This window comes from Microcaecilia unicolor, chromosome 8, assembly GCF_901765095.1.
Source record: "Microcaecilia unicolor chromosome 8, aMicUni1.1, whole genome shotgun sequence".
Classification (NCBI taxonomy): Eukaryota; Metazoa; Chordata; class Amphibia; order Gymnophiona; family Siphonopidae; genus Microcaecilia; species Microcaecilia unicolor.
The window spans coordinates 90,536,125-90,556,864 of record NC_044038.1 but is presented as its reverse complement, the minus strand read 5'-3'; the positions used below and the strand labels follow the sequence as shown (position 1 = coordinate 90,556,864).

General features: G+C 46.5%; 1 protein-coding gene across 1 annotated transcript in view; it reads left to right on the top strand.

The window, feature by feature from the left end:
* RBM42 (RNA binding motif protein 42) overlaps positions 1-20,740 on the top strand; it is a 101,814-nt gene that overhangs the window by 70,881 nt on the left and 10,193 nt on the right. The window contains exons 4-6 of the mRNA XM_030212631.1: positions 17,730-17,867; positions 17,987-18,147; positions 18,270-18,395. Of these exons, the coding sequence (XP_030068491.1) occupies positions 17,730-17,867; positions 17,987-18,147; positions 18,270-18,395 (425 nt within the window). The remainder of the gene's footprint in view (positions 1-17,729; positions 17,868-17,986; positions 18,148-18,269; positions 18,396-20,740) is intronic.

Genomic DNA, 20,740 nt, shown 5'->3' with positions numbered 1-20,740 from the left:
CTTTAATCACTAAAAATTTAACTGGTTAGTGCTGAATATTGGCTTAACCGGTTAACTTTTTAGCGGTTAACCCCCCCCCCCCCTCGAGTATTTAATATCGGTTGCCTGAAATGGCCCAGCAGTGAATATCTGGGTTTAACGCTGGCAGCAGACAGCAAAAGTGCTGCCAGCTGAATATTGGGCCCACAGAATTTTAAAATTAGGTTAAATAAACCTAGGTCTAGTTTGGTCAGAGGCCGACTGAAAACACCTCTTGTTCAGCATTGCAAATTAATGCAACACGGTTTTATCAGTCTGCCGTGAGTGGAGTTGAACGGGTAGATGTGAAGCGTCTGTTTACGCTTTCCAAAAATACTAGGAGTAGGGGGCATGCGAGGAAGCTACAATGTAGTAAATTGAAAACGAATCGGGGAAAATTTTTCTTCACTCAACGTGTAATTAAACTCTGGAATTCGTTGCCAGAGAATGTGGTAAAGGCGGTTAGCTTAGCAGAGTTTTTTAAAAGTTTGGACGGCTTCCTAAAGGAAAAGTCCATGGGCCATTATTAAATGGACTTGGGGAAAATTCACTATTTCTGGGATAAGCAGTATAAAATGTTTTGTACATTTTTGGGATCTTGCCAGGTATTTGTGACCTGGATTGGCCAGTGTTGGAAGCAGGATGCTGGGCTTGATGGACCTTTGTTCTGTCCCAGTATGGCAATACTTACGTACTTATGTTATGTACTAAGAGTTTTATTATTGACATCATTTTATACATCATCAGAGGAGGGGATTGTGCTAGGAAACTGCTACAAAGATAGCAACAGTGGATACACAAACTGCAATCTCTATAGCTATCATATGGCAACAATTCTTCGATAGGGTGCCTTCTGGCTAAGTACATCTCCTGGAACATAGAATCATTGCTTGCTTACCCAATACCTCTCTTTTGCTTGCCATTTACATCCAAGTCCATGTCCTTATCACTAACAGGTACCATTTTTTCAACTATCTTTGCTATCCACTCTTATTCTGTTTTTCTAATTCAGTGTTGGTTTGCTCTCAATGCTCCTATATTGTTTAACTCTAAAATTGAAATAGATAACAAACCTATTTTCTGGCCCACTTGGATAAACATGGGCATTTGGAAACTGAAACATATTAAAGATAAGTCTTTAATGTCCTTTACACAATTAATTCCAAGTATTCCTTACCTGAATCCGAATTTTTTCATTGGTACCAGCTCAGACATTGTATACTAAATAATTTAAAATCAGCTTTTTCTTTTCCACAGTCCTCTGATTTGATGAAAATATATGCTCTTGATATGGCCAATGGTCACACTACTTCCTTACTCTGTCAGATTTTACGCATTGCTTAGTTTCCTCTCATAGACTGTATTCAACAAAAATACTTGGTCAGCCTTTTTTAAAACAGTACAACGACCTACTGCCTCTACTAGTTTAATGCAATCTTTATATTTTTTTAGCCATATAGACACCTAATAAATTGCACGTTGCTTCCCTGCATAATAGCAAATTTTGCTGGCACTGTAACTCTGCTTTAGGGGATCTTATACTCATGATATTTTCTTGTCCACAAATTAATGATTTTTTGATTTTTGTGTGGACAATTATCCAGTCCATTCTTCCTGTGACTTCTCCCATTTCACCTAATATCATTCTATTTAGATCCTTGGCTATTCCTGAAATTAGTAATGTTTGGCATAACAAACTATTGGATATTTTGATTGCACTCGCTCTTCAAATGATTCTTCATAATTGGAAGTTATCTTCTTTACTAAATATTACTTTCTGGTGGTCTACTGTACTTACGACTCACAAATATTTATTTATTAGGATTTATTTACCACTGTTTTGAAGGAATTCACTCAAGGCAGTGTACAGTAAGAATAGATCAAACATGAGCTATAAGCAATTACAGCAGTAAAAATATTCAAATAACTTGGAGGGGCATAATCGAACGCGAACGCCCATCTCCATGGGCGTCTATCTCCGAGGACGGGTACGTGAAGGGGCGGGCCAGACCGTATTTTCGAAAAAGATGGGCGTCCATCTTTTTTTTCGATAATACTGTTTGTGCCGGGCAAATGCATCGGATTTGGGCGGATTTGAGCTGGGCGTTAATCGTTTTTCAGCGATAATGGAAACCGAAGGCGCCCAGCTCAAAAACGAACAAATCCAAGGCATTTGCCGTAGTAGGGGCCAGGATTCATAGTGCACTGGTCCCCCTCACATGCCAGGACACCAACCGGGCACCCTAGCAGGCACTTGTAATAATTAAAAAAAAAAAAATTAAAATACCTCCCAAGTCCATAGCTTCCTTCCCTTGGGTGCTGAGCCCCCCCAAATCCCCCCCAAAACCCACTGCCCACAACTCTACACCATTACCATAGCACTTATGGCTGAAGTGGGGCACCTAGATGTGGATGCAGTGGGTTTTGGAGGTGGTTTGGAAGGCTCCCATTTACCAGCACAAGTGTAACGGGTGGGGGAGGGGGGGGTGGGCCTGAGTCCGCCTGTCTGAAGTTCACTGCACCCACTAAGAACTACTCCAGGGACCTGCATACTGCTGTGATGGAGCTGGGTATGACATTTGAGGCTGGCATACAGGCTAGGAAGAAAAAGTTTTTAAAGTTCTTTTTTTGGGGTGGGAGGGGGTTAGTGACCACTGGGGGGAGTCAGGGGAGGTCATCCCCGATTCCCTCTGGTGATCATCTGGGCAGTTGGGGCACTTTTGGGGGACTTGTTCGTGAGAAAAAAGGGTCTAGAAAAAGTGACCCAAATTCTCGCTTCTGGCGCCCTTCTTTTTTCGATTATCGGCCGAGGGCGCCCATCTCTCCTCGGCCGATAAACACGCCCCAGTCCCGCCTTCACCACGCCTCTGACACGTCCCCGTCAACTTTGTCCGTTCCTGCGACAAATTGCAGTTGGAGACGCCCAAAATCGGCTTTAGGTTATACTGATTTGGGCGCCCATGGGAGAAAGGCGCCCACCTCCCGATTTGGGTCGAAATATGGGCGTCTTTCTCTTTCGAAAATAAGCTGGATAGTGTACTACTTACAATGTCAACACAATACGTAATAGAACATTTTAATTGATAGTGAAGGGTAAAGAAAAGATGTAACATATAGATAGGTAAGAGAGTAAGAAGAGTTAGAAAGTATGGTGACTGATTTAAAGAAAGTTGCACATGAGGTCGGAGAGATGGTCAGATGTTATCTCAGCTAGGCTAGGAGTGCATAAACATGACCTGCTGCAGTATGGTTAGCCCGAGTCACTCCTTGTGTGTGTGAGTGAGACTAACAAGTTAGTTACTTCTTCCATTAAAGACCTGGTTGAAGAGCCAAGCTTTCACCTGCTTCCTGAAGTAGAGATAGTCTTGTGTTAAGCGGAGCCTTTCAGGCAGTGCATTCCAGAGTGTGGGGGGCTACTCCGGAGAAGGCTCGCTTGCAGGTATCAAATCATGTGATGTCTTTTGGAGAGGGTATGGTTAGTGATAGTCCTTGAGAGGACCTTAATGTGCTTGGCGGTTTGTATAGGGTCATCCTATTCTTCAGGGCCATTTCCTTTGAGGGCCTTGAAGATCAGACATAGAGTTTTAAATTTAGCCCTGTATTGTACTGGTAGCCAATGAAGTTTTTGCCAAAATGGTGTGATGTGGTCACGTCACTTGCAACCTTCTATGAGACTTGCTGCTGCATTCTGAATCAACTGGAGCTGGTGCAGGCTTTTTGTAGTCAAACCATTGTATAGTGTATTGCAGTAATCCAGTCTTGATGTTTCATGGCATGCACAACTGGGATAAGATTTCTCTTCTCGATGTAAGGAGAGAGCAAATAGTAGAAGCAGCTCTGGAAGGTTGCTTGGATTTGGGGAATCAGAGTAAGTGTTGAATCTAACTGTATTCCAGGGTTCCTGACTTGTGATTTGAGGGGGAGTTCGTACTTTCCTAAAGGGATTTTGATGTCAGGTATGTATCCATTTGTGTTAGGGACTCAGAGAAGATTGGTTTTACTTGGGTTCAGGCAAAGTTTGTTGTGTTTAGCCCATTCTTGAATTGATGTTAGACAGGTAATCAGTTTATTCAAGGCGGCAGGTAAGTCAGGTTCAATGTTTGAGTAACTGCACATCATCCGCATAGATCTAGAACTGAGTGTCCATTGACTGAATCAGCTTAGCTAGTGGCTTCAGGTAGATATTGAACAGAATGGGTGACAGTATCGATCCTTGTGGTACCCCGCAGGTCAGTGTCCATGGTGGTGATGAGTTGCTGCCAAGCATTATGGATTGTTGCCTGTCTGATAGATAGGATCTGAACCAGGCAAGTACTGTTGCATTGATACCTGTTTGTCAGTCATGCTAGCATGATATCATGATCCACAGTGTCAAAAGCTGCTGAGAAATCTAGCAGTTCTAATATCGAGGCGAATCCCTTGTCTTGGTCTATGTGAAGATCATCTAGTAGGGATACGAGGACTGTTTCTGTTCCATAACTGGGTCTGAATCCCGATTGACATGGATCTAGCCAGTTTCTCTCTTCTAGCCAATCATTAAGTTGAACACAGACTGCTTGTTCTATGAGTTTTCCTAGAAATGGGATGTTGGATACTGGCCGGTAACTTTCAAGTTCGTCCTGGTCAAGGTTGTTTTTCTTTAGCAAATGGCAAACCACTGCCCTTTTTAATGCTGTTGGAATGAATGTAAGGCCGCAGATTTCACTAAAAGTTTTAATTCTGTTCAAAAGATTTGGTGTCCAATTAATGTTTTCACTGATGTATAAATATAATCTGTAATATAAACCTTATTCCTGTCCTAGATATTTCACCCTCTTTTTGTTACTTGTATCACTAGCACCATTTTATTCATACACTTTGTATCTTGTTATTCTCCGAGGACAAGCAGGCTGCTTGTTCTCACTGATGGGTGACATCCACGGCAGCCCCTCCAATCGGAAAACTTTACTAGCAAAGGCCTTTGCTAGTCCTCGCGCGCCGATGTGCACTGCGCATGCACGGCCGCCTTCCCGCCCGAACCGGCTTGTGTTCGTCAGTCTTCTTTTGTCTGCGCTCGGGACGGTCGTGTTTTGCGCCGTTTCGTGCCCCTCAAAGTTGACCCTTGCACGTCTTCGCGTTTTTCGCTAAAAAAAAAAATTAGAAGAAGACCTTTACGGTCTTTTCCCCTTTCCCGTGTTTCCAGCTTTTGCCCCGCTAAGTTTCCTTTCGTTTTCGGGGTAGGCCTTTTTGAGGCCTCGGTTCGGGTTTTTTCTCTCCCTATTTTTGGGTGCCTTTACCGCCATTATGAGTTTTGATTTCGCCGGCGTGATTTTTCCGCCCATGTCATCAAAGTCTCCCAGTGGCTTCAAGAAGTGCACCCAGTGCACCCGGGTAATCTCGCTCACTGATAGGCACGCATCGTGTCTTCAGTGTCTGGGGGCTGGGCACCGCCCGCAGGCCTGTAGTCTTTGCGCCCTTTTACAGAAGAGGACTCAGGTAGCGAGATTGGCCCAGTGGAACGTGTTGTTCTCGGGCTCTTCGTCGGCAACAGCACCGGGGGCATCGAGTGCATTGACGTCGACAGCTTCTAGACCGTCAACCTCGGCATCGACTACATCGACTGCATCGAGGCATCGACCCTCTGCATCGTCGGTACCGAGACATCGAAAGGCTACGTCGGCGTCGGTGGTACCGGGACCTCCACTAGTGCTGATGTCGTCGGACGGTGGTGCTTCGACTGGAGTGCAGGTGAGGGCTGTCCATTCCCCTGCTGGTGGCGGTGAGCCTTCGGGTGGGTCTCCCCCTACCCTGAGGGCTCCTGCGGTACAGCCCCCCCGAGACCGACTTTCTTCGGCCTCGGCCCCGAGGAAGCGACGGCTGGATTCTACGTCCTCCTCGTCGGTACCGGGAAGTTCCGGTGACATGCTTCGTTTGAAAAAGTCAAAGAAGCATCGACACCGGTCCCCTTCCCGCATCGGTACCGAGAGCTCTGGGTCGCCGAGGGAGTCGGCACCCAGTAGGCATCGGCACCAGGAGGACCGCTCACCCTCTGTTCAGGAGGTGTCGCGCTCCACCTTGGACAGCCTGGAACAGCCTTCACGCCCGGAACAGACTCTGACCTCGACGCCTGCATCGGCTTCCATGTCTTTCTCCACAGCCGCTCTGCACGAGAGTCTCCGGGCCGTTCTCCCAGAGATCCTGGGAGAGCTGTTGTGCCCTTCCCCTCCGGTACCGGGGGTGCTTGCGCCACCGGTACCGTCGAGTGAGGCGCCGGCTGGCCCCTTGCCCAGGGTGAGGTCTCCGACATCGGTGCCGCTTGCGGTACTGACTGCGGTCGCCTCCCAGGAAGGCTCCCCGACGACGTCGGCGGAGGGAGCTTCGCTGGTGCTGGCGAGGGAGTCTACCTCTCGACGCTCCCACTGTGGCCGTGTTTCCACGGAGTCGAGTCGGGCACGGCTTCAGACACAGGTTCATGAACTTGTGTCTGATACCGATGGTGAGGCCTCGTGGGAGGAGGAGGAGGAGGACATCAGATATTTCTCTGACGAGGAGTCTGATGGCCTTCCTTCTGATCCCACTCCCTCCCCTGAAAGGCAGCTTTCTCCTCCCGAGAGTCTGTCTTTCGCGGCCTTTGTCCGGGAGATGTCTACGGCCATCCCCTTCCCGGTGGTTGTGGAGGACGAGCCCAGGGCTGAAATGTTTGAGCTCCTGGACTATCCTTCTCCACCTAAGGAAGCGTCCACAGTACCCATGCATCATGTCCTAAAAAAGACATTGCTGGCGAACTGGACCAAGCCTCTAAGTAATCCCCACATTCCCAAGAAGATCGTGTCCCAGTACCGGATCCATGGGGACCCAGAGCTGATGCGCACTCAGTTGTCTCACGACTCTGGTGTGGTGGATCTGGCCCTAAAGAAGGCTAAGAGTTCTAGGGAGCATGCTTCGGCGCCCCCGGGCAAGGACTCTAGAACCTTAGACTCCTTTGGGAGAAAGGCCTACCATTCTTCTATGCTCGTGGCCAAAATCCAGTCTTACCAGCTCTACACAAGCATACATATGCGGAACAATGTGCGGCAGTTGGCGGGCTTGGTGGACAAGCTCCCTCCTGAGCAAGCCAAGCCATTTCAGGAGGTGGTCAGGCAGCTGAAGGCGTGCAGAAAATTCCTGGCCAGAGGGGTATATGATACCTTTGATGTTGCGTCCAGGGCCGCTGCTCAAGGTGTGGTGATGCGCAGACTCTCATGGCTGCGTGCCTCCGACCTGGAGAATAGGATCCAGCAGCGGATTGCGGACTCGCCTTGCCGAGCGGACAATATTTTTGGAGAGAAAGTCGAACAGGTGGTAGAGCAGCTCCACCAGCGGGATACCGCTTTCGACAAGTTCTCCCGCCGGCAGCCTTCAGCATCTACCTCCTCAGGTAGACGTTTTTATGGGGGAAGGAAGACTGTTCCCTACTCTTCTGGTAAGCGTAGGTACAATCCTCCTCCTCGACAGCCTGCGGCCCAGGCTAAGCCCTAGCGCGCTCGCTCTCGTCAGCAGCGTGCGCCTCAGCAAGGCCCCACGGCTCCCCAGCAAAAGCAGGGGGCGAGCTTTTGACTGGCTCCAGCAGAGCATAGCCGACATCGAAGTGTCAGTGCCGGGCGATCTGCTAGTCGGGGGGAGGTTGAAAGTTTTTCACCAAAGGTGGCCTCTCATAACCTCCGACCGTTGGGTTCTTCAAATAGTCCGGCAAGGATACACCCTCAATTTGGCCTCGAAACCTCCAAATTGCCCACCGGGAGCTCAATCCTACAGCTTCCAGCACAAGCAGGTACTTGCAGAGGAACTCTCCGCCCTTCTCAGCGCCAATGCGGTCGAGCCCGTGCCATCCGAGCAAGAAGGGCTGGGATTCTATTCCAGGTACTTCCTTGTGGAAAAGAAAACGGGGGATGCGTCCCATCCTAGACCTAAGGGCCCTGAACAAATATCTGGTCAAGGAAAAGTTCAGGATGCTTTCCCTGGGCACCTTTCTTCCCATGATTCAGGAAAATGACTGGCTATGCTCTCTGGACTTGAAGGACGCCTACACGCACATCCCGATACTGCCAGCTCACAGACAGTATCTGCGATTTCAGCTGGGCACACGTCACTTCCAGTACTGTGTGCTACCCTTTGGGCTCGCCTCTGCGCCCAGAGTGTTCACGAAGTGCTTGGCTGTAGTAGCAGCGGCGCTTCGCAGGCTGGGAGTACACGTGTTCCCCTATCTCGACGATTGGCTGGTGAAGAACACATCCTAGGCAGGAGCTCTACAGTCCATGCAGATGACTATTCGCCTCCTGGAGCTACTGGGGTTTGTGATAAATTATCCAAAGTCCCATCTTCTCCCAGTACAGAGACTCAAATTCATAGGAGCTCTGCTGGATTCTCGGATGGCTCGTGCCTATCTCCCAGAGTCGAGAGCCAACAACTTGTTGTCCCTCGTCTCGCGGGTGCGAGCGTCCCAGCAGATCACAGCTCGGCAGATGTTGAGATTGCTGGGCCACATGGCCTCCACAGTTCATGTGACTCCCATGGCCCGCCTTCACATGCGATCTGCTCAATGGACCCTAGCTTCCCAGTGGTTTCAGGCTGCTGGGGATCTAGAAGACGTGATCCACCTGTCCACGAGTTTTCTCAAATCCCTGTATTGGTGGACGATTTGGTTCAATTTGACTCTGGGACGTCCTTTCCAAATTCCTCAGCCACAGAAAGTGCTGACTATGGATGCGTCTCTCCTGGGGTGGGGAGCTCATGTCGATGGGCTTCACACCCAGGGAAGCTGGTCCCTCCAGGAACGCGATCTGCAGATCAATCTTCTGGAGTTACGAGCGGTCTGGAACGCTCTGAAGGCTTTCAGAGATCGGCTGTCCCACCAAATTATCCAAATTCAGACAGACAACCAGGTTGCCATGTATTACATCAACAAGCAGGGGGACACCGTTTCTCGCCCCCTGTGTCAGGAAGCCGTCAGCATGTGGCTCTGGGCTCACCGTCATGGCATGTTGCTCCAAGCCACATATCTGGCAGGCATAAACAACAGTCTGGCCGACAGACTGAGCAGGATTATGCAACCTCACGAGTGGTCGCTCAACTCCCGAGTAGTGCGCCAGATCTTCCAGGTGTGGGGCACCCCCTTGGTAGATCTCTTTGCATCTCGAGCCAACCACAAGGTCCCTCAGTTCTGTTCCAGACTTCAGGCCCCCGGCAGACTGGCATCGGATGCCTTCCTCCTGGACTGGGGGGAAGGTCTGCTGTATGTTTATCCTCCCATTCCTCTGGTGGGGAAGACTTCGTTGAAACTCAAGCAAGACTGAGGCACCATGATTCTGATTGCTCCCTTTTGGCCGCGTCAGATCTGGTTCCCTCTTCTTCTGGAGTTGTCCTCCGAAGAACCGTGGAGATTGGAGTGTTTTCCGACCCTCATCACACAGGACGAAGGGGCGCTTCTGCATCCCAACCTCCGGTCTCTGGCTCTCACGGCCTGGATGTTGAGAGCGTAGACTTTGCCTCTTTGGGTCTGTCAGAGGGTGTCTCCCGCATCTTGCTTGCTTCCAGGAAAGATTCCACTAAGAGGAGTTACTTCTTTCTATGGAGGAGGTTTGCCGTCTGGTGTGACAGCAAGGCCCTAGATCCTCGCTCGTGTCCTACACAGACCCTGCTTGAATACCTTCTGCACTTGTCTGAGTCGGGTCTCAAGACCAACTCTGTAAGGGTTCACCTTAGCGCAATCAGTGCATACCATTACCGTGTGGAAGGTAAGCCGATCTCAGGACAGCCTTTAGTTGTTCGCTTCATGAGAGGTTTGCTTTTGTCAAAGCCCCCTGTCAAACCTCCTACAGTGTCATGGGATCTCAATGTCGTTCTCACCCAGCTGATGAAACCTCCTTTTGAGCCACTGAACTCCTGCCATCTGAAGTACTTGACCTGGAAGCTCATTTTTTTGGTGGCAGTTACTTCAGCTCGTAGAGTCAGTGAGCTTCAGGCCCTGGTAGCCCAGGCCCCTTACACCAAATTTCATCATAACAGAGTAATCCTCCGCACTCACCCTAAGTTCTTGCCAAAGGTTGTGTCGGAGTTCCATCTGAACCAGTCAGTTGTCTTGCCAACATTCTTTCTCCGTCCTCATTCCTGCCCTGCTGAACGTCAGCTGCACACATTGGACTGCAAAAGAGCATTGGCCTTCTATCTGGAGCGGACACAGCCCAACAGACAGTCCGTCCAATTGTTTGTTTCTTTTGATCCCAACAGGAGGGGAGTGGCTGTGGGGAAACGCACCATATCCAGTTGGCTAGCAGATTGCATTTCCTTCACTTACGCCCAGGCTGGGCTGGCTCTTGAGGGTCATGTCACGGCTCACAATGTTAGAGCCATGGCTGCGTCAGTGGCCCACTTGAAGTCAGCCACTATTGAAGAGATCTGCAAAGCTGCGACGTGGTCATCTGTCCACACATTCACATCTCATTACTGCCTGCAGCAGGATACCCGACGCGACAGTCGGTTCGGGCAGTCAGTGCTTCAGAATCTGTTCGGGCTTTAGGATCCAACTCCACCCCCCTAGGCCCACGTTTATTCTGTTCCAGGCTACACTCTCAGTTAGTTGGATAAATTGTTAGGTCAATCTCACTTATGTCCTCGCCGTTGCGAGGCCCAATTGACCATGTTTGTTGTTTTGAGTGAGCCTGGGGGCTAGGGATACCCCATCAGTGAGAACAAGCAGCCTGCTTGTCCTCGGAGAAAGCGAATGCTACATACCTGTAGAAGGTATTCTCCGAGGACAGCAGGCTGATTGTTCTCACAAACCCGCCCGCCTCCCCTTTGGAGTTGTGTCTTCCCTTGTCTTTGTCTTGCTACATATGGGACTGACGAACACGAGCCGGTTCGGGCGGGAAGACTGCCGCGCATGTGCAGTGCGCATGGGCGCGCGAGGACTAGCAAAGGCCTTTGCTAGTAAAGTTTTCCGATTGGAGGGGCTGCCGTGGACGTCACCCATCAGTGAGAACAATCAGCCTGCTGTCCTCGGAGAATACCTTCTACAGGTATGTAGCATTCGCTCTCCCTGGACAACATTAAAGAAAAATGAAAATACAATAGTTAAACATACATAAAAGACAATATAACAGTAACAGTAATTGTGAATTATGACAATATAAGCATTAATAATGTTGTCTGGGGAGTAACAAGATCAATAAAATTGTTTTGAAAACAAAACTATGGGACACTCATGGAAGTTACATGGAAATATTTTGTCACTCAAAGTGGTGGAACTCTTTGCCAGAGAATGTAGTAACAGCATTTATTGTGTGTGGGTTTAAAGGTTTGGATAAATTCCTGGAAGAAAAGTCATAAGAACATAAGAATTGCCATACTAGGACAGACCGAAGGTCCATCAAGCCCAGCATCCTGTTTCTAACAGTGGCCAATCCAGGTTACAAGTACCTGGCAGGATCCCAAAATAGTACAATACATTTTATGCTGCTTATCCTAGAAATAAGCAGTGGATTTCTCCCAAGCCCATTTTAATAATGGCTTATGGACTTTTCTTTTGGGAAGCTATCCAAACCTTTTTTAAACCTTGCTAAGCTAACTGCTTTTACTACATTCTGTGGTTAAGAATTCCAGAGTTTAATTACATATTGAGTGATACTTTCTCCAATTCGTTTTAAATTTTCTACTTTGTAGCTTCATTGCATGCACCCTAGACCTAGTATTTTTGGAAAAAGTAAACAAGCAGTTCATGTCTACCCGTTCCACTCCACTCATTATTTTATAGAGCTCTATCATATCTCCCCTTCGCCGTCTTTTCTCCAAGCTGAAGAGCCCTAGCTGCTTTAGCCTTTCCTCATAGGGAAGTCGTCGTTTATCATTTCCTTGCCCTTCTCTGTACCTTTTCTAATTCCACTATATCTTTTTTGAGATGCAGTGACTAGAATAGCACACGATATTCGAAGTGCAGTCGCACCATGCATCGATACAAAGGCATTATAATGTCCTCATTTTTGTTTTCCATTCCTTTCCTAATAGTACCTAACATTCTGTTTGCTTTCTTAGCTGCTGCTGCACACTAAGCAGAGGCTGTCAACATATTATGTGCTATTGAGACAGACATGGGGAAGCTACTGCTTGCCCTGGTATTGGTAGCATGGAATGTTGTCACTATTTGGGTTTCTGCCAGGTACTTATGACCTGGCTTGGCCATTGTTGGAAACAGGATACTGGACTAGATGGACCATTGGTCTGACCCAGTATGGCTGTTCTTATGTACAACCCTATTGGGTTAAATAATTGCATCGAGTGGAAAGTTTTTATGTGAATGATGTTCTATATGTGTGTGACATCAGCGAGCAGAAGCCTGAGCCTGACAACAGATTGCACAGCATACTCTCCGATTGGTTGTTATGTTGATGGTGTTCTTGTTAAATAGTGGGCACTATTTTAAAAGACTGTTGTAAAGCAGAGAAGAGTGCTGCGCTGGTTAAGTTACAAATTGCATTTCAGGTATTATTATATTAGTCTTTTACAGTGGTTAAATTTATTGCTTATTGCATATGTAAAGATTGACAGCAGTCCATGTGGATTGGTGCTACATTAGTCAATGTCCAAAATGGAAGATTGGTTGTCATACCTCCCCTACTCTTCTCCATTCTCTTTTGTTCCTTCTCTCTGCTGGGGATGTCATTCCCAATCCTGGCCCTCCAAGTCAACTTACCTCACTTGTGCAGGTTAAACCACAACCTCGCTAGTCTTATTCCTATTCGTCTTGTCCCACTTTCTCATATGCCCTGTGGGAGGTTCACTTTGTCTCCAACAAGGTTACCTAGGTTGCTTGCCTACATTCACCACCTCTTTATCTTGCATAAGCTCCATCTTGCTGTAACTGAGACTTGGCTTTTCCCCAAAGACTCTGCTTTAGTTACTGCCCATTGTTATGGAGGTTACCTTTTCTCCCATACACCTGGGCAGTGGTGTTAGGCTGTTACTCTGTCTTCTAGATTTCAACCCCTTCGCCCACCTCAATCTATTGATCCATCTTCCCCTTCCCTCATTTTTGGGGACTTTGACATTAATGGTTCTAAGTTTCTTTAACCCCCTTCATTCAATATATAACTATGCTCTACTACCCCTTCCTACTCATCAGCATGACCATTGCCTCAATCTTGTCTTCTCCATCTCTCATTCTCAGATGTTTTTTTCACTTCATTTCTTTCTGTCTCCGACCATCATCTGATAACTTTCACGTCCAGTCACCACCAACACATTTACGAATCTTCAGGCTATTGATCCTTGCATTGTTTCTACCACTGTTTTACCTCTCATCTCATCTACTATGTTATTCCAAGTCTGTCAGTGAGGCCTTCTCTTCCTATAATACTGTTCTTTCCTATGCTGTGGACACTCACTGCTTCCATTCCTTGTTCTATAGGTCTACCAAATCCCAGCCTTAGCTGACCTTCCGAATCCACTACCTATGTTCCTGTGTCCACTCTGCTGATCACGTTTGGCCAAAATCTCATGCCCATGCAGACCATCCATTTCAAATTCTTGCTGACCTCCTTCCAGTCTGCTATTGCCAAACCATCTTGCCTACAACCCTCGCTATCTCTTTGCCATACTGTTCTCCCTCTTCAAAGTGCCTCCACAGTGAGCAGTTCCCTCCCCCCCCCCCCCCCGAGTTCTTTGCCATGTCACCTTCATTTCCTATTTTCCCATTTTCATTCTTACAATCTTCCTTCAACCCCTGCCACTTTTTGTTTTCTAAATTCACAGTTGGAAACTGCAATCTTCTCCAAACTCACTACTTGTGCCTCTAAACCCATTTTCACCCTTTTACTTAACTCTGTCTCCCCTACTGTCATTCCTTCTATCGTATCTCGAACCTATCACTTTCCACTGTAATATTCCTGATACCTTTATCTTCCTCCTTTTCATATCTAAGCCACTTGAACATGCTGCTCAGTGTTGCTGTGTTGACTTTTCTTTCATCTCAGGCTATTCTTGATCCACCACAATCTGGCTTTTGCCCTCTACATTCTACAGAAACAGCCCTTGCCAAAGGCTCCAATAACCTGTTCCTGGCCAGATCCAAGGCTTTTACTCAAGCCTCACTCTTTTTACCTATCTGCTTTGACACTGTTGATCACCACCTTGATACACTGTGCTTACTTGTTTTTCAGGGTTCTGTACTGTCTTGGTTATCTTCATGCCTTTCCCATCTCACTCTTAGACCATGCTCTAGTGGATCCTCCTCCACCTATCCACCATCAGCTGGTCCATCATTTTTATGCTGATGACTGCTAGATCTATCTCTCTACACAAGAAATTTCACCAGGAATCCGAGTTTCAGCTTGCTTGTCTGATATTGCTGCCCTGATGTCCCACCACCATCTGACACTGAACATGGCTGAGACCGAGCTTATCTTTCCCCTAAACCCACCTCTCCTCCATTCTCTGTTTCTGTGGATAACACACTCATCCTCCCTGTTCTCAGCTCGTAACCTTGGTCATCTTTGGCTCTTCTCTCTCTTTCTCTGCAGATATCCAATGTCGTTTTTCTTCTCTATAACATCACCCAAGTTTGTCCTTTTCTTTCTGAACACACTACCAAAAACCTTATCTACAGTCATATCACCTCCCACTTAGACTACTGCAACTTACTTTTCACAGGTCTCCCACTAAATCATGGATGGGCAACCTCGAAGGCCGCAACCCAGTTGGGTTTTCAGGATCTGGGTGTCGTCGTCGATGATACGCTGAAACCTTCTGCTCAGTGTGCTGCTGCGGCTAGGAAAGCGAATAGAATGTTGGGTGTTATTAGGAAGGGTATGGAGTCCAGGTGTGCGGATGTTATAATGCCGTTGTATCGCTCCATGGTGCGACCGCACCTGGAGTATTGTGTTCAGTACTGGTCTCCGTATCTCAAAAAAGATATAGTAGAATTGGAAAAGGTACAGCGAAGGGCGACGAAAATGATAGTGGGGATGGGACGACTTTCCTATGAAGAGAGGCTGAGAAGGCTAGGGCTTTTCAGCTTGGAGAAGAGACGGCTGAGGGGAGATATGATAGAAGTGTATAAAATAATGAGTGGAATGGATCGGGTGGATGTGAAGCGACTGTTCACGCTATCCAAAAATACTAGGACTAGAGGGCATGAGTTGAAGCTACAGTGTGGTAAATTTAAAACGAATCGGAGAAAATATTTCTTCACCCAACGTGTAATTAGACTCTGGAATTCGTTGCCGGAGAACGTGGTACGGGCGGTTAGCTTGACGGAGTTTAAAAAGGGGTTAGATAGATTCCTAAAGGACAAGTCCATAGACCGCTATTAAATGGACTTGGAAAAATTCCGCATTTTTAGGTATAACTTGTCTGGAATGTTTTTACGTTTGGGGAGCGTGCCAGGTGCCCTTGACCTGGATTGGCCACTGTCGGTGACAGGATGCTGGGCTAGATGGACCTTTGGTCTTTCCCAGTATGGCACTACTTATGTACTTATGTACTAATATGCATGCAGGGACAGAGGGTATGCTGGATCTGGGTGATGGGGTGTGAGTGAAGCAGAGAGATGTTAGTGTGTGTTTGTGTCAGGGAGAAAGATCTGTTGGTGGGGGGGGGGGGGGCAATTTTTGTGTGTGAATGTGTTGGGGAGAAAGACTTGTTGGCTGGAGAGGGGTGGGGGTTAAAATTCATCTGTCAGGTAAACAAATGGTTACCATATATACTTGACTTACACTGGTCACACCAGTTTTGGCCATTTTTAGTCCCAAAACTGCCCTTGACTTATACATGAAATCGACTTATAGGCAAGTATATTTGGTATAAAGAATTTCCAAGCTCACCTTGATAATGTTACCGGTACATATTACACCTTAACTCCAAAATGTAGGCTCTCTTCAGAGCAATGCAAGTGTTAAGATAAGTCTTGAGAGACTGGGTAATTTCCAGCATAATCTGGCATAGCAATAATATTCATTCCTGTCATGTTCACTAACCCATTTGGAGACATTACCCTGAAATGGGACCTCTCTTTGAGAGGCTTCTCTGTAGGGCCCTTTTACTAAAGGTTTGCTGCTTGGCAACCTGGAACTACCGCTGTCCCAATGCGAGTGCCAGTGGTGGTTCTACCTCCAGCATGTAGCATTTCTTCAGGGGGTTATCCAGCGGTATTCGGGCAATGTCACGTGCTACCCGGTTACTGCCATGTTAGCGCAGGAGCCTCTACCGCCACCTCAATGGGTGGCGGTAATGCTCCCTTTGAAGTGGCTGCGCGGCAAGTGCGAACTTACCACACAACCATTTATTTTATTTATTTATGACATTTATATCCCACATTTATATCTTTTTTTTCAGGCTTTTTACTCTCTATGGTAAAAGGGGCCCTGGTGCATGACAAAAATGGCCACTGTTGGTAGCGCAGGGCCCTTTTTACAGCAACTTACTAAAAGGCCCCTATATGTCTTAGCTCTTCCAGGTCTGCCTGTCTAGTCTTCAGACATCAGAATCATTCACTGAGAGCCAGAAGCTCTTTGCACATGGTAAACACACACAGCCTTTCACCAACAGGTAGATATGTATGTGGCACTTGGTACAAGACTGTATAGCCCCCATCCTGCTGCTAGACTCCTGTTTAATGCTCTTGAGTTATTATTTAAAGTTGTTTAGGGAATGTGGATGCTTAATCTGATCTAATAGTTCCTAAATTTAAGGTGCATTTTGTGTTTGTCAGTGACTGTGCAAAATGACTGCAATTAATCTTTTGCTAAGGGTGGGTTGCATACTTTCTGGTTGACTTGTGAATAACCTGTATATCAAAGAATGCATGCGGGGTGGATGGAAGTTGTGGAAGAAGGATGGGAAAAACAAACACCCTGGATCATTATTATATGGGTAGAGCAAAACAATATCCTTTCGCAAAATCTGTTCTTCATGCAGTATTTCACCCAGCAAGCATTTTATTACTCTGTATTAATTTAATTCACAAACTGACTGGAAGTTGGTGTATATCCTTGTAATGTGGACAGAAATAACAGCAGACTGAATGGGCCAGTTTTTTTTCCCATCATCTACTTTGTTGTAAAGCTGAGCTGTAGCCAGATTTGGTCTGCCTGCCCTCACATTTTCTTGCATTCATTGTGAATCTGCAAACAATATCTGGGTGCAAGTCTAGAAGCATTTTGGCTATGTGTAAGAGAATTGCCAAAGAATGTATTCTTCCCATACTTTGGCACTGCAGTTTTAAAGGGTGGAATTTGAGGATTGACTCGGTGGCAAGTGACCAATTGCTGCTGTGGAGATTCACAGCTCCTGAGTGATGGCGGAAGGAGGAAGGTAATCTTCCTTCTGTCTTTGGCAACACCTAGTGGCCAGTTGAAAGCCCAAAGGAGCAGAAAGGACCTTGCAGGCCCCCCCCCCCCCAAAAAAAAATACAGCCCCCCATTAACCAGAGGGTAGAATTCAGAAGGAAGTAGTCTGTAACTCATATGCACATTCTATTCCTAACCTTGCCCAGAAAGTTTGAAAGTGAAGAGGACCTATCCGTGTTTATTTCATCCTGAATATTTCCTATAGTATTAATTGTGCCCTACCATGATAACTCCTGATCCATACCACCCGCTGTATTTGAGTGAACTGACTGGGGTTTCTTCTTCTTCAGTTCATGTCCCTGTACCACTGGAGGGATGTGGAATAGATTTAAAGTGTTTTGTTTGTTCCTTTTGCAGCTGTGCCACCACAGAGGCCCCCAATCCTGAGGCCCTCCTTTGTGCCCCATGTGCTGCAGCGGGCAATGGAGCCCCACCCACACCCCCATCCCCAGATGCTGAGACCCTCCTTTGTTCCACACATTCTGCAGCGCACAGGTAACTTCTTCTAGCCACTTAATTTATCCCCCATTTCTGAGGCCACCTTACCTATTTACTACTACTACTACTATTTAGCATTTTTTTATTTAATTTGCATGGGTTCTTAAATTCTGCAGGTGGTCCACGTCATCCTGTAATGCGCCCCCCTCACCCGCCGTCCATGGTCCCCCATCCAATGCCAGGACCTCCACCTCCTCCACTGATGATGGGTCCCCCCATGCCGGGACCTCCAGGCCCTCCAATGGGATCCATGGGGCCCATGAGAAGCGGACCTCCAGTAAGTAAGGGTCTGCAAGGGGAGGGGGGTTGTTTGTGTTCTGTGGAACATCTATGTTGTAATTCCTTGAATTGTATTTGTGGCAGCAGGGATTTATTGTAATTGCTGTTACGGTTCTGTAGGTGGGTCCTGTAGGTCCAATGATACCACTCTCACGAGCTGTGATCCAGGCAGCACCAAAAATGAATCCCACGATAATCCAGGCGGCTCCAACAGTGTATACAGCACCACCATTGAAGAAGCAAGAGGTAAGCCTCCTAAACTGTAAAGCCCTTTGTGGAAAGAGATAATTATCTAGCAGTGACCCAAGGCAGGCAAAATCCTGGGAAATGAGTTCAGAGACCTCTCCTACTTGCTGCTGACTGTGAGCATAACCTTGAGCAAGTCATTGTAATCTTTTCAGGGAGGTTAGGGATGGTAAATATAGCATCCACCCTGGATGGCCATATCAGTTCAAGGAACTATGCCTGTGATTGGAGCAACATCTAATCTGTTTTCTCTCAGCAGATATAAGTAAGTACTCTCCTGGTACAGGCTTGGATTCCATAACTGCAAAAGCTGAACATATTTGAAAAATTTAGGGGTAGATATTCAAAGCGTTCTTAAGCGTTGGGGTTAACCGGGGGGATATTCAGCGGCAGTTAACTGAATATCCCTTCTAACTGCCCATGCCGAAACTAGCTACTTTGTGGGCGGTCCGGGAGCAGAGTTAGGGATGTGTGGAAATCTAGCTGGCTAGCAGAGATTTTCAGACTGCTAACTGACTGAGCGACCACATAGGACAGAAACAATCTGGCCTAACTTAATTTGAAATTAGAAGATTTTCAGCTCTCTATTCCCTGTACTTGGAGTCAAAATATGGAACTGTCTCCCTATTCCCATCAGAACAGAAAACAGCTACCTCAACTTCAGGAAGAGGCTAAAAACCTTTCTCTTCCTAAAGACTGCTTCAAGTCCATAAACCGCTACTAAACGGACTTGGAAAAATCCAAAATCCCAGGAATAACATGTATAGAATGTTTGTACGTTTGGGAAGCTTGCCAGGTGCCCTTGGCCTGGATTGGCCGCTGTCGTGGACAAGATGCTGGGCGCGATGGACCCTTGGTCTTTTCTCAGTATGGCATTACTTATGTACTTATAATAATCCATCATGACTTCTAGTTCCTAGTATCATCCATTATCCTTTCCTTTAATGTTTTAGTCTCATGCATTACACCAGTGGTCTCTAATGTTTCTCATACCTCACACTAACACTATCTGCTTTTTCTCGAATGTAAACTGCACTGAACCCTGGAAATGGGATATTGAATTGAATGTGCAAAGTCAACTGGGCAACGGTCTAAATATCAGCCAGTGCCCGGTTAACTTCAGATCCTGGCTTGAAGTGCTTTCTGTTCCCCCCCCCCCCCCCCCTCTCCTACCCACCCCCAAATGCTATGCAATGCTATTCTTCTGTGGGGATGGGAGGGAGTGGGCATCAGAAGGGGGCAGATCTGCTTATATGAGTCCTGGCTGATACTCATCTATGGCCCACATAAGCTTCAGTGGCTGGCATCTGAGGAATTAGCCCTGAATATTCAATGCCGGTGACTGGACATGAGGCTATTTATGCCTGCGGCAATCAGCATTTTAGAAAAATACGGACTGCTGCAGGCTGAATATTACCCATTAGATCAGTTTTTTAGCTTTCAGATTTGCTTGGTATATCTGGTGTTTACTTTAAAAAAACTTGCCTGTTTTCCAAGCTAAGCTGTTGTGAGACTAACTAATTACTTGAATTAGCATAACATCTTTTTGTAAAAAAAAAAAGGTTGCTTACCAGTTAGAGACCAACCACACTAATTTCTGCTTTCCTTGTGTAGTATTGCAATAATAAAGCTCAGATCTTTCTGAACCTTTTTTCAAATTAAATTATAATGCAAAGAATTGGTGGATTTCTTTTAAAAATACAGGTGTTCTACATAGAAATTTAAAGATTTCGCTCAGTGTAATAACTGGAGGGCTCTAGACTTCTTGAGCAGACCGTCTTTAAGCTTAAAACTGCACCTTCTGTGTGATGCACTCTGCAATGATGTATTTTGTTCACCTTAAAGGAGGAATTGCCACATACACATACACATACAAATACACATACTTTGCCCATAGGCATGTATGGGGTAGAGTATTAGTGGAGTTTGCAGTTACATGTTTGTAGATTATACAAGTACATGTATAAATCAGTGTATTTTATAATCTAGGCATTGATCCTTACGCTTGCTCAAGCAATGTCCATGCCTGCAAAGTAGTCGTGATTTCTGCTGCTTACGCTTGTATTGTATGAATCACATAGGGGCCTATGGATCTTTCTAAAATGGCTCCTAATCAGCCTTCTACTTGTCCTTTTAAATTAAACACCCTTTTATCAAATTACCCGCTCTATGTCCAAATGTATCTTTCTTTACCCCTAACCTTTAACAATTTATGGAGTTCCTTTCTGTTTGAATGTCATTGATTGTACTGAAGGGCAGTATATCAAGTTCAAATAAACTAAACAATAACTGAGTGAACATAACTGTTCACTTTCTCAACTTCAAGATGTGCAAATTTGGCAATG